Below are 16,268 nucleotides of genomic sequence, written 5' to 3'. Positions count from 1 at the left end.
TAGGTCCAAAAAGTGTGATCCTGGATCACTCCTGGAGTTGCAAAATAAGCCACAAACATAATCATAAACTCATAAACTCATAAAAATCATAAACTCTGATTATATTTCAGGTTCAGATCCTGCTTTATTTTGGATCTCTGGCTAGAATGAAACAGGATCACTCAGTTTGCACAGAAGAGATTCTGGCCTGTTCTGAACTAGAATAATTTTTCTTTTAAAAATCCTACCCTCGCATCGGTAGGAGAGACATACTCCTGTAGGGGTGTGCATCAACTAAACATCGCTGTTTGGCTCAAATTCAAATCAAATTCGAGCTGAACTTCATACTGCTGAACCTGTTCAGTGCTCCAGCAGCTGAAACTTGTAAACGAGAATCTAGTGATGATTCCCCTTTACAAGTATAGGGATGAGGAAGCCTGGCTCCTGTGAAGGGGCGGTGGGAAAGGTAGTTAGGTCTTCTTACCACCAAGCACACTTCCTGAACTGCTGCTCGCCCTCCCTGGTACAGCCCATAGCAGAAGTGCCTACACCCCTCCCTCTTTTACCAAGCCGCCCAGTCGGCAGTGGCTCGGTTTTGGCCTCCACGCATGGGGAGGCAAGAACCGAGCCACCGCAGTGCAGGCAATGTGCTTGGTGGTAAGAAGACCTTTTTACTACCTCTCTTGCCACAAGTCCTGGCCACCTGTTCTGCACCAAACCTTGCTTGGTTCGGTCCAATAACAGACCAAACTGCCCCGGTTTCTGCACCCCCCGCACTCCTGAAACTCATGGATTTGTATGAAGCCAGGATCTAAGCCTCACTCTGTTATGTTGAATTGATCCAGTATATCTTTGGGTGTCAGAGGCTCAGAACAAAGAGAAATACTATTGCCTTCTAGCCCTGTTTGAGACAGCTTCCCAGAGGCATCAGGCTGGCCATTGCTTGAAAGAGAATGCCACATGAGTTGGGTCTTTGGCCCGATCCAGTTCTCATGATACACACTTTCACATAAAACATGGAAGTAAAGCACTAAATGACAACAATGGGCAAATTACAGGATGTGATGTAGACAACATACAAACACAATGGAAATTCCTGTCAACTGCTGCTGCCCTCAGCTGAAACAGGTACTGCATAAAATAATCTTTATAGCACATTTTACTTTCTTGAAGGTACTGTTATGCAGTACCTGTTTCACAGAATTTAACTTCCAAGATAATGCAAAGTGCAATGCCCCCCTCTAGTGGTCCTTTTGCCAAATCATTACAGAATAAATCTCAAGAGGCACACAACCTCTCTCATCACTGGTATGTTATTTTAAAAACCCCACTTGCTAATTATGGTCTAAATTTACATCCCACCAATATGGCTAAAGAAGCCCACAGGAATGCTAATCACTGGTAATTCTACAAAGTGATTGCTACCAGTCTTTGGTGCTTAACATGCTAGGTGTCACAAACATTCTGGATAGCACCGTGTGTACACATAGGGTTTCCAAATGCATCAGTTAAACAGGCACTAGCTGCAAATATTTGCCTTTTCCACTGAAGCTATCTTCAGCACAAGACTGATCATCTTGTTTCAGTAAAAAAACATCCTCAACAAAAATACTTATTTAGAAAATCTATATTTAAGCGAATGCCTTCTTCTTAATGAACCCTACCACCTATTAAGATTGGGGGAGAGATATTGCATTTACCAACAGCTCGTTTGGTGGTGCCCAAAACCAGATCTTCTCTAGTGCTGCCCCAGGGCTCTGGTATGCGCTCCCAAACGAAATTAGAACCTCTCTATCTTTGGCTGTTTTTAAGCAACTTGTGAAAATGCACCTATCTCATCAGGCTTTTAGTTTATGTTTTAAAGTTTTATTGATGGCTATTTTAATCTGTTTTATATGATTTAAGGTTTTAATTGTTGTGTTTTAATTGGTAAACTGCCCAGAGATTTTATATGGGCCAGTACATAAATGTTATAAATGATGTTTTAAATGATTTTAATTGTAAACCACCCAGAGACATAAGTTAGAAATATTTTTTTAAAATAAATAAAGTAAAATAATTGTATGCTGCTCCTTCAAACAAGTCCCAGGGTGGCTAACAATATTAAAGATCAATAAAACAATATGTCAATATTTACAGAAACTGAAATATACTAATCAATACAAATTTTAATTTAAAAAAAAAACCTTGAGAGATCAAACCAAAGAGTCAACCTACCAAATTAAGAGCTTGTCTGAACACAACTCTCTTCACAGGATGCCTAGAACAAAGGATGGAGGGAGCCAACCACATCTCCCTAGGTAGGGAGTTCAGGGAGAGGAGGCCACTACAGAGATAGTGCTATTCAAACAAGTCACCAAACAAACCTCACCTGCAGATGACACAAGCAGGAGGGCCCTCTCTACAAGTTCTTACAGGTGGGGTAGAGATGTGGGAGAAGCTGATCCATCAGGTATGCTGGTCCCAAACTATATAGAGCTTTAAAGATAATCACTGTCACCTTGAACTACATGCAGAAATGAAAGAGTAACCAATGCGCTTCCTGCAGGATCAGTGTTAAGTGATCCATGAGCCACATCTCAGTCAAGATTCCAACAGCAGCATTTTGAAACAGCTCAAGTTTCCAAAAAGGATTTCAAGGGCAACCTCACCAGAGGGCATCAGAGTAATACAATCATGATATAACAAAGGCATGGATCACTCTAGCCATGTGTGAATGGTCGAAGAATTGATGCAATTGGTACTCCAGATGGAGCTGGGCAAAGTCCCCTGAGCCACAATTTACACCTGGGCATCCTGGTGCAATACTGGTTCAAAGAGGACACCGAAGCGGTGAACCCACTCCTTCAACGGGAATGCAAGCCTACCAAGAACAGGATACACCATCCCTGAGGCCATTCTCTGGACCAGAAGAGCCTGCCGAGATCTAATTTAATATGACCCAGATTGCTTAAATTGCGTACGTTGGTTTCCAAGGTAGCGCAGAACTGGATTTGAGTGCTCCTAGATTTTCATCTCTAAAAGCACATATTTTGACAGAAGAGACATTTTGTCTGAGGTGCATAACTTAGGGAAAAAACCAAAACTTTCCGTTTATCTAAGTCTGAGACAAAGCACTGCTCAAAGGTAAGTAGATGCACAGAGACAGACTGGATTTTATGACAGAGTGGCATCTAGACTATATATTGCACCATACAACTCAGTTACAGCACAAGCAGCCATATGTTAATGGAAAGTGGGGCGGGAATCTGCCTTTTCTTGGCAACCAGGTCCCAATAAGTCCCAGCAGGACCTGTGCTTTCAGGAAAAAGCCCTAAGGGATCCTTTAAACAAAATAAAGACGCTTAGTGGAGCTTTGTAGTCCCCGAACTAGCCCGCAAGGCAGGGGTGTAACAAGGCTGGAGTGGGCCCAGAGACAAAATTTTAAAATGGGCCCCTCGCTGATACACACACACACTTCACATGTGACTTGCCTCTGGGGGGCCCCTCGAGGTGTGGGGGCCCCCAGGCAGCCGCCTCCCCTTGCCTAATAGTAGTTACGCCCCTGCCACAAGGACCAAGCTCAAAGGGACTCTGATGTAATTAAGCAAAAGTTTCATCAGCCTCCCTTTGTATACTGGGTAAGCAACAGTCCTGTCCCCTATCCCATCACTGTGAACAGTGCAGGACTTGTGATAACAAGGGAGAATATTTCAAGGGCACTATCAAACTTAATATAAAGTGTATTTTCTTAGAAAATAAAATTGTACAGGTATTTTGGTTCTGAGATATTCCAAAGTACCCATTTGATATCTGCCAAATTATGAATGATACACAAAGTATATAGCACATACGTGGCACTTATGCTGCTACAGTTATAGTGAACAAATAAACTATCAAGATATAAACTCTGATCTCTATAGACACAGAGTATTTCTATCTCTTAACTTTTTTTGGTGCAAATCACTCAGTATTTAGGGTGCTGTTTTCAAATCTGTTGAAACTGTAATAAGAGCCCAGTTTTCAGTTTAAAAAGAAAAATTGCTCAGGAACTCCCCCAACAAGGCCCTAGGATGCAACATAAATTTGTAAAAAGCAGAATTCAAACATGTTTCAAGTTGCCATGACATTCAAACTTGCTTTATATTTATAATGTATACCCTCTGCAAAAAAAATACATGCTCATTATTCCTTTCAGAGGCTAACAGTGGAATCCTATGCATGTTATACTTTAAAAGAAAATTATTATAAGATGATGTACAGGTGGTATTTGACACCCAAAAAATCAGCATTAATGTATAAAAATGTTTCAAACAAATGTTGGAAATGTGGACATTGTGAAGGAACTTTTTTTCATATGTGATGGTCTTGCGGGAAGGCAAAGGCCTTTTGGGATAGGATATATAATGAGTTGAAGAAAAAATTTTAAATGACATTTCCTAAGAGGCCAGAATCCTTCCTGCTGGGAATAACACAAGGAGAGTTTTCCAGAAGAAACTTAACATTTTTTATGTATGCAACCACGGCGGCCAGAATAGTATATGTGCAGAAATGGAAGGACAATGAAATGCCCTCAAAAGAAGATTGGCTGATAAAAATTTTGGAATATGCTGAGATGGCAAAACTTACAGTATTGATAAGGGATGAAAACTTGGAATGTTTTAAAGAAGATTGCAAACCATTTTTACTATACTTAATTTTTCTAATATCGACTTTTCAGCAGGGTTTGTAATTTAGTAATAATAGCAGGTTGGGTAGAGCAAAATCGAGTTTGCAATGTGTAGGATATATGTTTTGAATTACTATAGCAATGGTTGACTTGTATAGTTAATGAATCGTGCAGATTGGTGAGCAGGAAGTCAATATTTACTTAATTAGATGTAATGGGATTGTTAAGATATTGTAAAAACCAATGAAATTTTAAAAAGCAAAAAAACCAGTGGAATCCTATGCATATTTACTCAGCCAAGTTCAGTGAACTTTTTCCAGGTAAATGACCATAGGATTGCAGCCTAAATCTAAGAAGTTAGAGAAAGTAGCCGCCATGTTCTGCAGCCCTCTGGTGATAGGAGAGCTGTGGGTCCACAAGAAGCCTTCAGTATCCCTGCACTGAAGGTTTCTTGATAGAGGACCAGGAAATTTTTGTATCTCTCCCCTCCCTCCAAAAGCCATTTCCACTGATATAAATCTATTCCTGGGGATTACATGACTTCAGGAACAGATTTCTTTTATTTATTTAACATATTTGTATACCATCCAAAATGCAAATCTCTGGGTGGTTTACAACAAAACAATAAAAACAAGTAAAAAGGTTAAAACATTACAACAATTTCAAACTTAAAACATTAAAACTATTAAAAATCATCAAACTATTAAAACAGTATCTAATTAAAAGCCTGGGTCAACAAATGTGTCTTGTCTGCCTTTTTAAAAATTGTAAGAGATGGGGAAGCTCTTATTTCAGCAGGGAGTACCATTCCAAAGCCTCAGGGTAGCTATGCAGAAGGCCTGTCCCCGAGTAGCCACCAGACGAGCCGGTGGCAAATGCAGACGAACCTCTCCTGATTATCTCAATGGGCGGTGTGGTTCATAGCAAAGAAGTGAACAGTGCTTGCATGGTGTGTGTGTGAGATAGGTGCAAAAATCCCTCCCCTCCTCCTTTTCTGCACCCAGTCCACTGTGCAAAGGAATATTCTGCAGAGGAGGCTGCAGCTGTCCTTCCATTACCAGAGACATGTGGATCATGTCACTCAGTGTCTTATATAAAAGATATGCAGTAATGAAGACTTGGCCAACTAATGGCGCAGCAGGGAAATTACTTGCCTAGCAAGCCAGAGGTTGCCGGTTTGAATCCCCACTGGTATGTTTCCCAGACTATGGGAAACACCTATATCAGGCAGCAGCAATATAGGAAAGATGCTGAAATGCATCATGTCATACTGCAGGGGAGGAGGCAATGGTAAACCCCTACTGTATTCTACCAAAGACAACCACAGGGCTGTGGGCGCCAGGAGTTTATACTGACTCGACAGCACACTTTACCTTTAATGAAGACTTAACTCTAGCTTCTCAGGCCCAGCTCAGACACATAACCTTGGCAACAACTCATTAGCATGACAGAGGACTCCTGTCACTCCTGCACTCCTTCCCTCCATCACACACCTCAACTAGCATGTGACTCAGCCACTTCACATGGAGACCCATGTGTGATAGCTCAAATTGGGCAACCCTTCCACAAACTCTGAAGAGGAAGCAATGCAAGCAGGACCTCTCCATAACATAACATAGTGTTATGTTAGGTGTCAATAGGTCACCATTTGAGTAAGACACCTGAACTAGGTCTTAGGTTCATACGCATACATCTAAAAATTCAGCCTTAGTATCCCACCCTCCTCAGACTCAACAGGATAATACTTCTCAGGGAAGCCTCTGTTCCTCTTTGCAAACTCTAGCTGTTTATTGAAGACCTGCACAATTACCTTTCAAGAGCTGGGGATATTTGGTATGAACTAAATTGGTGAGGTCTCCGCCATCATCAAGAATCATGTTCAAAGGCTGGCCATCCTTGAAGTGGAGAGTCTGCTCTATGCACCATATATATTCCTCATCAGTTTCTCCTTTCCAGGCATATACTGGGTACAAATAAAAGAGAACGCTTCATTAAATATTTTAATCATCCAACATTCAAATCAGTTACACAAAACTGCATGTAGTTTTAGAGCTAAATAAAAAGATTCACTACCCTGATAGTTATCTGCAGTTTTCGCTTATGGCAACAAGAAGCAACTCAACTCTGCATAACGGCAGGAAATCAAAATAATCTAATTATGTTTGAATAGGAGAACATATTTACCTCTGAATCATGCATGTTAAGACCCATCAGCTTTTTCCAGATCCACACCACAAATTTTATATAATGCTATCAAGGTGCATTAAACATTGCAGAGTAACAAGAAAACAGAAGGAGATTACAATCTAAAACATGACACAGGGGAAGCAAAAGACGACAGTGTAGAAAACAGGGGAAGAATAGAAGCTTCAAGTTGTGCCCCTTGGGGTTCTAGTGAAAAAAGGTAAGTTCATCTTGTAAGACCGACATCTTCTGCTTCAGCTGCTCATGAGAGAATTTGGACAGGTGCCATCACTGTATTGCAAGGGTAAAACAAGCTGTACAAGCTGACATTCCTAGGACATCTTGGGGATGAATGAGATGTTACTTTAAGCATGTGATTTGGGTGAGCATGCTTTTTTAAAAAATTCAGTGAATAGCAACTGGATTGGGGGCCCTGTAGATTAGAACCCTGACATGGAGGAAGCAAAGTTTAACTATCTGCTTTGCCATTGTACTGGATCCAGGTCATTCTACCTTGGTGACTGTCCTGGGCTGGGGAAGTTCCCATTGGGACTTATTTTTCCCTCCAGGGCAAACAGCAGCCTTGGGGGCAGGTGGAGGGAGATCCAGACTGAGACTATGACCAGAGGTGCACCTAGGTAATTTTGGAGACTGGACCTAAAGGCCTTTGGAGGCTCCTCTCTCCTGAAAATAAAGCACCATGTTCCACTGGGCGACCACATCACCTGGGACAGAATAAATAGGATGTAGGGGCCCCCAGGAGCTGTGGAGGCCCTGGACTTCAGCCCCAAAGTCCAGGGGTAAGAGCACCTCTGAATGACAAGGACAGAGGGTTAAACTCTTCCTCCCGCTACTGGCCTGATCCAGAGGAACCATCTGCCTTATTAAATAAACAGGCACACTAGCCTCAGTCATGTGTTTAAGGTAATGTCTAGTTTGACTCTTTAAATGTGCTGAAATAATTGCTTTGTTGAGTTTGCTGCAATGCCCAAATAGCAGACAACTTCCCCTAGGGATCTAGGAAATGCAGTGTAATGCAGAGTATTGAGATCACAGCTTTCTTGAATGGAGTGTCTCAGTATACTGGAGATAATATTCTGGAGACAGGAATATTAAACAGAAAACACGTAATCCAATGTTGTCAGAAGACCACAGTATGTATCAATGTCAAGATGAGCATTCTCCTGAGACTGAACTTCCTATAGTTCATACATTATTTTGAACCTGTAGCTTATTCTAAGGATCTGTTTTCACTCTCTGATTAATGATTGAATAAAATGCTTAGCAAATGGTTCCTGCACTTTTTGCTATGGAAATGCACAAATGGAATTTTGTCTTGTCAGCACCACATTCAGAATGAAAAATCACCCACTCAGTAGGATATCAAAGACATTTCTTCTGCTCTGATGCTAGCCTGACAGTGCTTCATTGCCTCTTTTCTCTTCATTGCCTCTTTTCTACATTTCTACACTGGACTAGTCCGAGAATTAAAAACAACCTCCAGGAATTAAAATTATCAAAGCAAAAAAAGTTACCAGGAATTCCAGTTTTGGCAATAGCTGCAGCAGCGTGATCCTGAGTGGAGAAAATATTGCAACTTGACCACTGCACCTGTAACAGAACATATCCATAAAGTAGTGTTTCACTTTTCTATATAAACAAAGCAGTAAGTAAGTAAAGCAAATTCAGGAACAGGTTTATACAATTCTCCAGAAGACTAATCAGGGATTTGTTGTTGTGTTTGTTTTTTAAACAAGACATACAATTTGAAGCACTAGGAGACCAATAATTCAAACACTGGAGATCAGGAATCTACCACTGAATTTTGGGAAACACCATGAGTAGCGTGTTTGGGAAACACCATGATCAGCAGACAAGGTAAGCAATGCTAGTAAGTCCACATTCAGCAATTTTTATTGCATTTTTTGCATTTCCATAAACTGGTTGGCAAGCAAACAGTGCCCCAAAGCAGATGCCAGGCACAAACAAACCACAATGAAAGGGAGGAGGTGAGAAGATTCCTTCTCTTATTTCTTCCAGTCCACACGTATTGCATCAGAATTAGTACAGGAGCTATCATTGTGCCAAAGCAGCAAGGGTAGCAGTGCACAAATTATAGGGAGAGGTAAGGTGGGCCCTTAAATTGAAACAGAGTTAAACAAATTAGGAGCATAGAAAGCTGCCTTATACCGAGTCAGACCATTGATCCATCTACCTCAATATTGCCTACATTGACTGGCAACAGCTTTCCATTGTTTCAGGCAGGAGGTCCTTCTTAGAAAGAAGCAGATGCTCTTCTGCACGCAAAGCAGATGCTCTAACCAGGAACAACATTCCCAAATTCCTGGAGGAAAAGTCTATTATGGATACTGGTCTTGATAGCTATATACTACTTGCAGATTCAGAGGATGTATGCCTCTGTGATGAAATGCAGATCTCCATCTTGGCTCAAGAATGTCTTACGCTTACACGCCACCCTGAGTACTCTGAATGGGGGACAGTCCTCCATTTTGTTACCGAATGAGGACAATCCTGGCTTACAATCCTCACCAATTGCAGGGAACCTTTCATCTCCTGCTTGTGGGCTTCTCAGAGGCATCTGGTGGGCTACTGTAGGAAACAGAATACTGGACTAGATAAGCTTGGATGTGATCCAGCAAGGCTCTTATTTTCTCCACTCCCTGGACTTCTCTAAATTTTAGTTAAATCATTTCCATCCCCCATATAATCTTCTTAAAACAATAGCTAAAGAGGCCCTGTCACAAAAGGTAAATGGCCTTTTGAAAGTCACTCTAAGCCTCTACAGCCAATACCACCTTTTGAATGAGGTACTTCCAACAGAGATGATTCCTGTTTGTCAGCTATGACTGCCATGCAACACTTAGTGGCCAACAGTGTATACTGAAGACCTGTATTGAAAGCCAGCAGACAACGAGGGAACTGCAAAGCCTCAATGTTTAAAGTGCGAACATACATTCTTTGGAGCAATCATTAGCAAACTCCTTATTAAGGGAACCATGTGGAACTTTGCCTCTCTGCGAAACTGCTCATTTCCACACACCTGTATTGAAAAGGAAGTTAGCCCATTTAAAGATGAGAAGGGTGTTTTAACTTTACTTTTAAATGGTGTTCAATATGTTGATCCCTTGATGTGCTGAAGAAACAATGTATGGGCTATTTCATTCCACCTTCGTCCACATTTTCAGTTGTGGACCCTAAGCTTTGGAAAGCCTCCCAGAAGAGCTTTGCCATGCTCCCTACCTCAGTGTTTTTAAAGAACAATTAAAGACATCTTTTTAATGTTTTACCTGTTGCTTACATCTGGAAGGATTGTTAGTTCTTAGTCTTTACTTATAACTTTTAATTTGAAATTTTTTTAATTTGTAACTTTTAAAAGGTTTTAGCTTGGTATTTTAACTTGTTAAATTAAATTAATTAATTGCTTTATATTGTTTTGATTTTATTAATGTTGTGAGTTACCGCTAGCAGTAGTGTACTGCAGGGGCAGAGCATAAATATTTTAAATAAATAAATAACGAATATTGAGGGCTTATTTCTCACCAATATAATCAGGAAGAAATACAACTTGCATAGTGTAATGGTTAGGGAGTTGGACTAGGACCAGGAAGACCAGAGTTTGAATCCCCATTCAACCATGAAACTCACTGGGTGACTCTGGGCCAGTCATGTATCTCTCAAACTAACCTACCTCACAAGGTTGTTGAGGGGATCAAAATAAGCATGTATAAATAAGCTCCTAGGGAAAAAAGCAGGATACAAATGTAATAAACAAACAAACCTTACCTCAGCACCCAAGGCCACTAGAGTTTCAATCAGAACTGCGGTCTGTACGGTCATGTGTAAGCAACCAGCAATCCGAGCACCTTTCAATGGCTTTGAAGAAGAATACATCTCCCTCATCTTCATCAGTCCTGGCATCTCATTCTCAGCAATCTCGAGAGCTTTGCGACCCCATTCTGCAAGGCTGATGTCAGCTGCAAAGCACAGGGAGCAACAGGTGGTTGAAACAGGCATGCACGAAACTATAGCTCATTCAGGTTCTCCAGTTAACACTGGCAGTGCAACTGCTAACGAAGCTATCAAGTGAGATGCTATGTGGCAGCTGCTAGAAAGAAGAGCAACCCCCTTCATTCCATCTTGTAACATGTTACATAAGGGATTTTGTATCCTTGGTGCTATACTGTGAGTTTTTTTGCATCCTGAAGCCATTTTACAACTATAATGTCCATGTACTGTACAAGTGACTGGAATGAGGTGCACAGGTCCCTAGGTTGCATGGAACTTGTAGCTTCCAAATAAGGATATCTGTTCTGTAAAGCATTTTAAGCTAAGTGCTTCTAGAATAAGGTTCAGTTTATGAATGTTACGCAGAACTGTGACAATCTGAACCAGTGTTCCCTCTGACAGGGATTCCCAGATGTTGTTGACTACAACTCCCAGAATCCCCAGCTTCAATGGCTTTTGCTTGGGGATTATGGGAGTTGTAGTCAACAACATCTGGGATTCCCTGTTTAGAAGGAACACTGATCTGAACTGTTAAACAACATAAAGGGAAAATCTCATACATGTTGTTTATCCCATTTTCAAGCTTGTGTTCCTACCTTTCACTGCACCTCTCCCCCTCCCCAATTAAAGGCTGCAGACAGACAATAATGATCCTTTCCCCCCAATACCCCATACAAGAGATTCATTTTTGCCCATAGCATACACACATTTTTCAATGTCTCCATTGTGTATGGTCAAGCAGGTGCTGAAGGCTTTTGAAGCACTAAAGGCAAAGTGTGCCATCAAGGCAGTGTCAACTCCTGGTGAACAGAGCCCTGTGGTTGTCTTTGGTAGTATACAGGCGGGGTTTACCATTGCCTCCTCCCACGCAGTATCAAAATATTAAAACCGACGTGATCAAAGATGACAGCAATACATACGAATATGTATCTGGCAAACCTCATCTCATGCAGCTACCCCTTATAGCTCTTCTGTAGGGTACCAGTGCTTTGGAATTCTGGGCATACGGGCCTCTGATCTTTTCAGGGATCAGATTCTAGGCGAAAAATGCCCTGCCTGAGATGTTGGAAACAAAATACTCGATTAAATGAACCTCTGGCTTGATCCAGCAAAGCAGTTTTTATGTGTTTGTATACCCATGGAGGCGGGGGGAAAGGCCATAGCTCAGACGCAAAGCATGTGCTTTGGATGCATAAGGTCCCAGGTTCAATCCTTGGCATCTCTAAATCGGGCTGGGAAAGACTCCTGCTTGAAACCCAGGGACGACTGCCAGTCACTGCCAGGCAGCACAGACCTAGATGGACCAGTGGCTTGATTCACTATAAAATGGATGTGCCCGAAGTGCGGTTCAAGCACTTATTAAAAAAGGAGAGCAGGCCCTTACCTGCTCTTTGCCACCCCATTCAGCTTCCTACTGGGGAGCCATGAGTCCCAATAACCCTCCAAGTGGCACCAGCACATATGGCATCCGCACATGTGTGGGCACTATTTGAGTGGTCAGCATGTTGTTTCTGACCATGCAAATGGTGCCTGCACACGCGCAGACACCATTTGTGTGTGCTGGCGTCATGTGAGGTGTTTTTGGGATGTATGACACCCCAGCAGAAAGCTGAATGAGGCAGTGGAGAGGAGATAAAGACCTGCTCTCCTTTTTCTTAAAGTTCCTGGGATCCTTTCTGAAAAAAATACCCAAACTGTGCTTTGAAATGCTGTTCAGGCTCATCTCTACAGAATAAGGCAGGTTTGTAGGTTTCTAAAGCTACTCAAGAGCTACAGCAATCCTGTCCACTTAGCACCCGGACCGTTTGTTTCCTTCAGTGATTCCCAATAACTATAATCACAGTAAGCTGATCTGGCAACTAAACTAAGATTCTATTCAGGCAGTTTTAAAGATTAAAAAAAATTAAAAGTAATACTTTGAGTACTCAACTGTTAGGGACATAGAGTTTCATGTACAGAAACAAAACCAAATAGCTGACTTGTTACTACCCTAGAATGAATGACATACCACTTGGGCCCATTCCACTGAGCATTGCTTCATCATAACATCCACTCATTCTGATGAAATGTATTCAGGTTTCAGCTCTTAATTCCTTCAAAATCCCTTTACAGGGCTTGCTAGTATTTAATTAACCTACATTATTTTGTCTCATCAGCTATGCCTGCTGCCCATTGTTGTTCAAGAGGCCATTGAACTCTGGTGGTCATGTCTGCCAGCCTGTGGCAAACAAAGATACTCAAAGCCATAAGAACCCTATAGTACCCAAAGCTCTGCTGCTATTTTATGTCATGGCATTGTGGAAGGTGTTCTTGGGAACGAACCCAGAAGAGAAACGGGCAAACTCTGCATCACATGGCTTATAAGAGTTGTGGGTTTTTTTAATGGTAGAGTGCTGATGCCAACTATTTAATAGATAACTGACTTAAGTAAAAGTTAACCTGGAACTAAGTTAGGATGGCTGGGTTTTTTGTATCACCAAACTTTCAGATATCTCAGTATTTGAATGGAAACATTGTATAGGTGTAATTAGAAACCGAGCCTCACACATCTGTTGTTTCCACTTTGGTGTAGTCTGTAGTGTGACAGAGTAACTTCATAGCTTTAGCACACATCAGGCTCTTGTGCCACAGTAACAATCTTTTGGTAATCAAACACAGCAATTCTACCCTGCCATTATGCATATGCCAATAAGTACAGGTTTTGCCACATTTCCCAGCACAATAGTACTTTCACTGTTCAGCTGTGCTGTTGTTTGAAGATGACAGGTCTCCAATTTTAATTTATTTATTTAAAATATTTCTATACCACCCAAAACTTGCATCTCTGAGCAGTTTACAATTAAAATCATTTAAAATATTAGATCAATTAACAATTAAAATCTTTTAAAAGATTAAAAACATTTTAAACCAAGTATTAAAATTATTTAACAATGGGTTAAATAAATTTGACCATGGGTGCTCAAGAGATCATCTACTTCCTCCTACATATTTTTATGGCTCACAATAGGCCCATTCAGACATTAAGCTGTATGAGCATACAGATGTCTGTACACTTGTACATGTGTTTGTGTGAATGACTGTACCTGGATTCATGTTTCAGGCCCCTCAAAAGCATGGTACACAGATAAAAAGTGTACTGCTGTACCTGTGTTCGTTTGACATGTATGAATGACTGTACCTGTGTACAGATCTGTAACTGTCTACACTGTACGCTCTAGGTATGAATGTTCAATATAATGTGTGAATGGGACTTTTGCATAAACTAGAATACATTTTATTCAAAAAAGAATGAAAATGCCAATAACCCAGAAAAATCTAGATCCGACTCAGATAGCTAGAATCAGACGCTCTGATTCAAGCCACGTATCCGTTTTAGTCTCTGCCCATTTTTGAGTTCTATGTTTTTAGGCATTGTTGCATGACTTTGCAAAACGTTTGATTTTACGCAGCTAAACCTATTGCCTATCTTCAGTTTAAATTCTCTGATCTATTACGGATTTGTCAAAGTTATTCCATTCAAACAGCAGAGCTTCTCTCTAGCGAGAACAATTAATGTAACTCTCTAACGTGCTCAGACCCAAGAGACAGCGCTGCTTGACAGCATGGTCCCCGGAAGCATTATGGGAAATGTAGTCGCTGCAGCTTCACGACTTGAACACAACCCTCCTATATGAGGATCAAAGGGACTCCAACTCCCAGAAACTGCTTTTCCTTCCAGAGCCCACATGGAGTTTGCTCAGAGGCTACATGCTAGCTAGTCACATCAAAGTCCATTTTGAGCTAGAGAAAAAGAGAATAAGATCTCCACCTTCCAGAATAGAGCTCGTTAGAATAATTAGTTTGTAACGTTTATATCTATTTGACTTTAACGCAGCTCTCCGTTTCTAAATAGCTCCTTTCGGAGTGGAGAAAAAGGAATAAGAGATTAATAGATATATAGGAAGATTCCTTTAGCGAAAAAACGTCACGCCCTGGGTACAACAGAGGGGAAAACCGTGCTCGGGAGAAAAGCATCTACCCCTCCCAAACCAATCCCGTGGGAAAACAGGAGCATTTCACCACTACTCTAATACACCGTTAAGGTTACAAAAGAGCCAAATGATCTCTGCAGGCCCTGCACGGAAACAAGCTCACAACGAGGAGAATAAAAAGCTGGGAAGAAACCACTTACCAACTTTGTATGGCAGCTTGTCCGACATGCTAAAGGTTGTATAATCAAAGAAGCACGAACAAAAGAGACCAACAAAGCACCTGAGCCAGCAAAAGGCGGCGAAACGAGACTGGCGGCAAAAAGCAAGCTTTAAATAGACTCGCCTACTTTTGCAAATGACCGCTTCCACCAATCCCCATGTAGGGCATGAAGTAGGCGTGGCCGTGGAATGCGCAGAGGAAAAGGAGGTGCGCGGTTGCTCGCGCCTGGCGGGGTGTTTCTGTACCGGTGCGAGTATTAGGCGTGGGCGGGGCGCGCGAACTGTGTCACTTTTTCCATACGTCACAGGTCTGTAGAACCCTGGCAAATGCCTTTTATTTCAGAGCTTATTTCCTTCCAGCGGTGCTTTTGGTTATTTATTTTTCCTTCATTTTGCAGCTCTTGAATGATCAAGGCTTTTTGCTTAAAGGAGTTATGTGAGTGTTAATGGAGAACATCACGAATAGCTTTAAAGTGTATGGGTTGTTTGGTTTTTTAAGTCTAGCAACCCCATGTATTCCTCTTGAATGATCAAGGGTAAGGGTTAGTGTCTAAAACAAAAGTTCTGCTAATAGTGAATTAACTTCTTTTGAATTTTTCATGTACCTACTTCATGTATTTCCCTTGAGTGATCAAGGTCTAGTTTTCTCAGATCCCAAGGGAGCTATTTTCTGTAAGAAAGAGAATTTCACAAGCTCAAACACCTCCTCCAACTGCTGCAGCAACTGGAAGTGGCTGCTCTTGCTGGATTTTTTGTGTATCTACCATTTGTGCAGTCTCATACCATACCATATCACATCGTATTCAATGGCTTACAGCAGTTTACAATCCGTCAGGCCTAACAATGCATTCTATAAACTTCTGCAAACAGAGTGTGATGGAATGATTGTGAAATATAGTGGGGTTAAGACCTGGGTCGTTGCTTGGGGGGAAATTTTGTTTGTTTGGTTTTAAAGGGCACCAATAAAGAAGTGTACAATCCAAGAAATGAACCTGAGGAATTCTTGGAACATTACATCTGTGCATTATCTGAGATTTGCATCTGAGCATGCTCTACAATATTGTAAGGGAATGGGAGTCTAGGGCTTTTCTCTCCAATCATACACCACAGCTAATTAGAAAAGCAGTATTTCTGGAGTAGTTTTATTTATATGATAGCTGATTAATCAGGATCAGTAGAAAGCTTAGAGAGGGTGCCTTGCATGCTCTCTCCCCTTCTAAATCCTCCATGCACCTCACCCC

General features: G+C 41.4%; 2 protein-coding genes across 2 annotated transcripts in view; one reads left to right on the top strand and one right to left on the bottom strand.

Moving 5' to 3' along the window:
• The window catches only part of AHCY (adenosylhomocysteinase), a 47,093-nt gene extending 31,896 nt beyond the window's left edge, over positions 1-15,197 (bottom strand). Inside the window, exons 1-4 of the mRNA XM_053243655.1 lie at positions 15,009-15,197; positions 10,616-10,806; positions 8,347-8,422; positions 6,438-6,590 (exon numbers count right to left, since the gene is read on the bottom strand). Coding sequence (XP_053099630.1) covers positions 6,438-6,590; positions 8,347-8,422; positions 10,616-10,806; positions 15,009-15,036 — 448 coding nt within the window. The 5' untranslated portion in view covers positions 15,037-15,197. The remainder of the gene's footprint in view (positions 1-6,437; positions 6,591-8,346; positions 8,423-10,615; positions 10,807-15,008) is intronic.
• A 15-nt stretch (positions 15,198-15,212) lies between these two features.
• Positions 15,213-16,268, top strand: part of ITCH (itchy E3 ubiquitin protein ligase) — a 169,857-nt gene continuing 168,801 nt past the window's right edge. Inside the window, exon 1 of the mRNA XM_053243650.1 lies at positions 15,213-15,335. The gene's annotated coding sequence lies outside the window, so the exon portion shown is untranslated. The remainder of the gene's footprint in view (positions 15,336-16,268) is intronic.

Source organism: Hemicordylus capensis, chromosome 4 (genome assembly GCF_027244095.1).
Source record: "Hemicordylus capensis ecotype Gifberg chromosome 4, rHemCap1.1.pri, whole genome shotgun sequence".
Lineage (NCBI taxonomy): Eukaryota > Metazoa > Chordata > Lepidosauria > Squamata > Cordylidae > Hemicordylus > Hemicordylus capensis.
The sequence above is the reverse complement of the archived record's forward strand: the minus strand, read 5'-3'. Positions and strand labels throughout refer to the sequence as shown.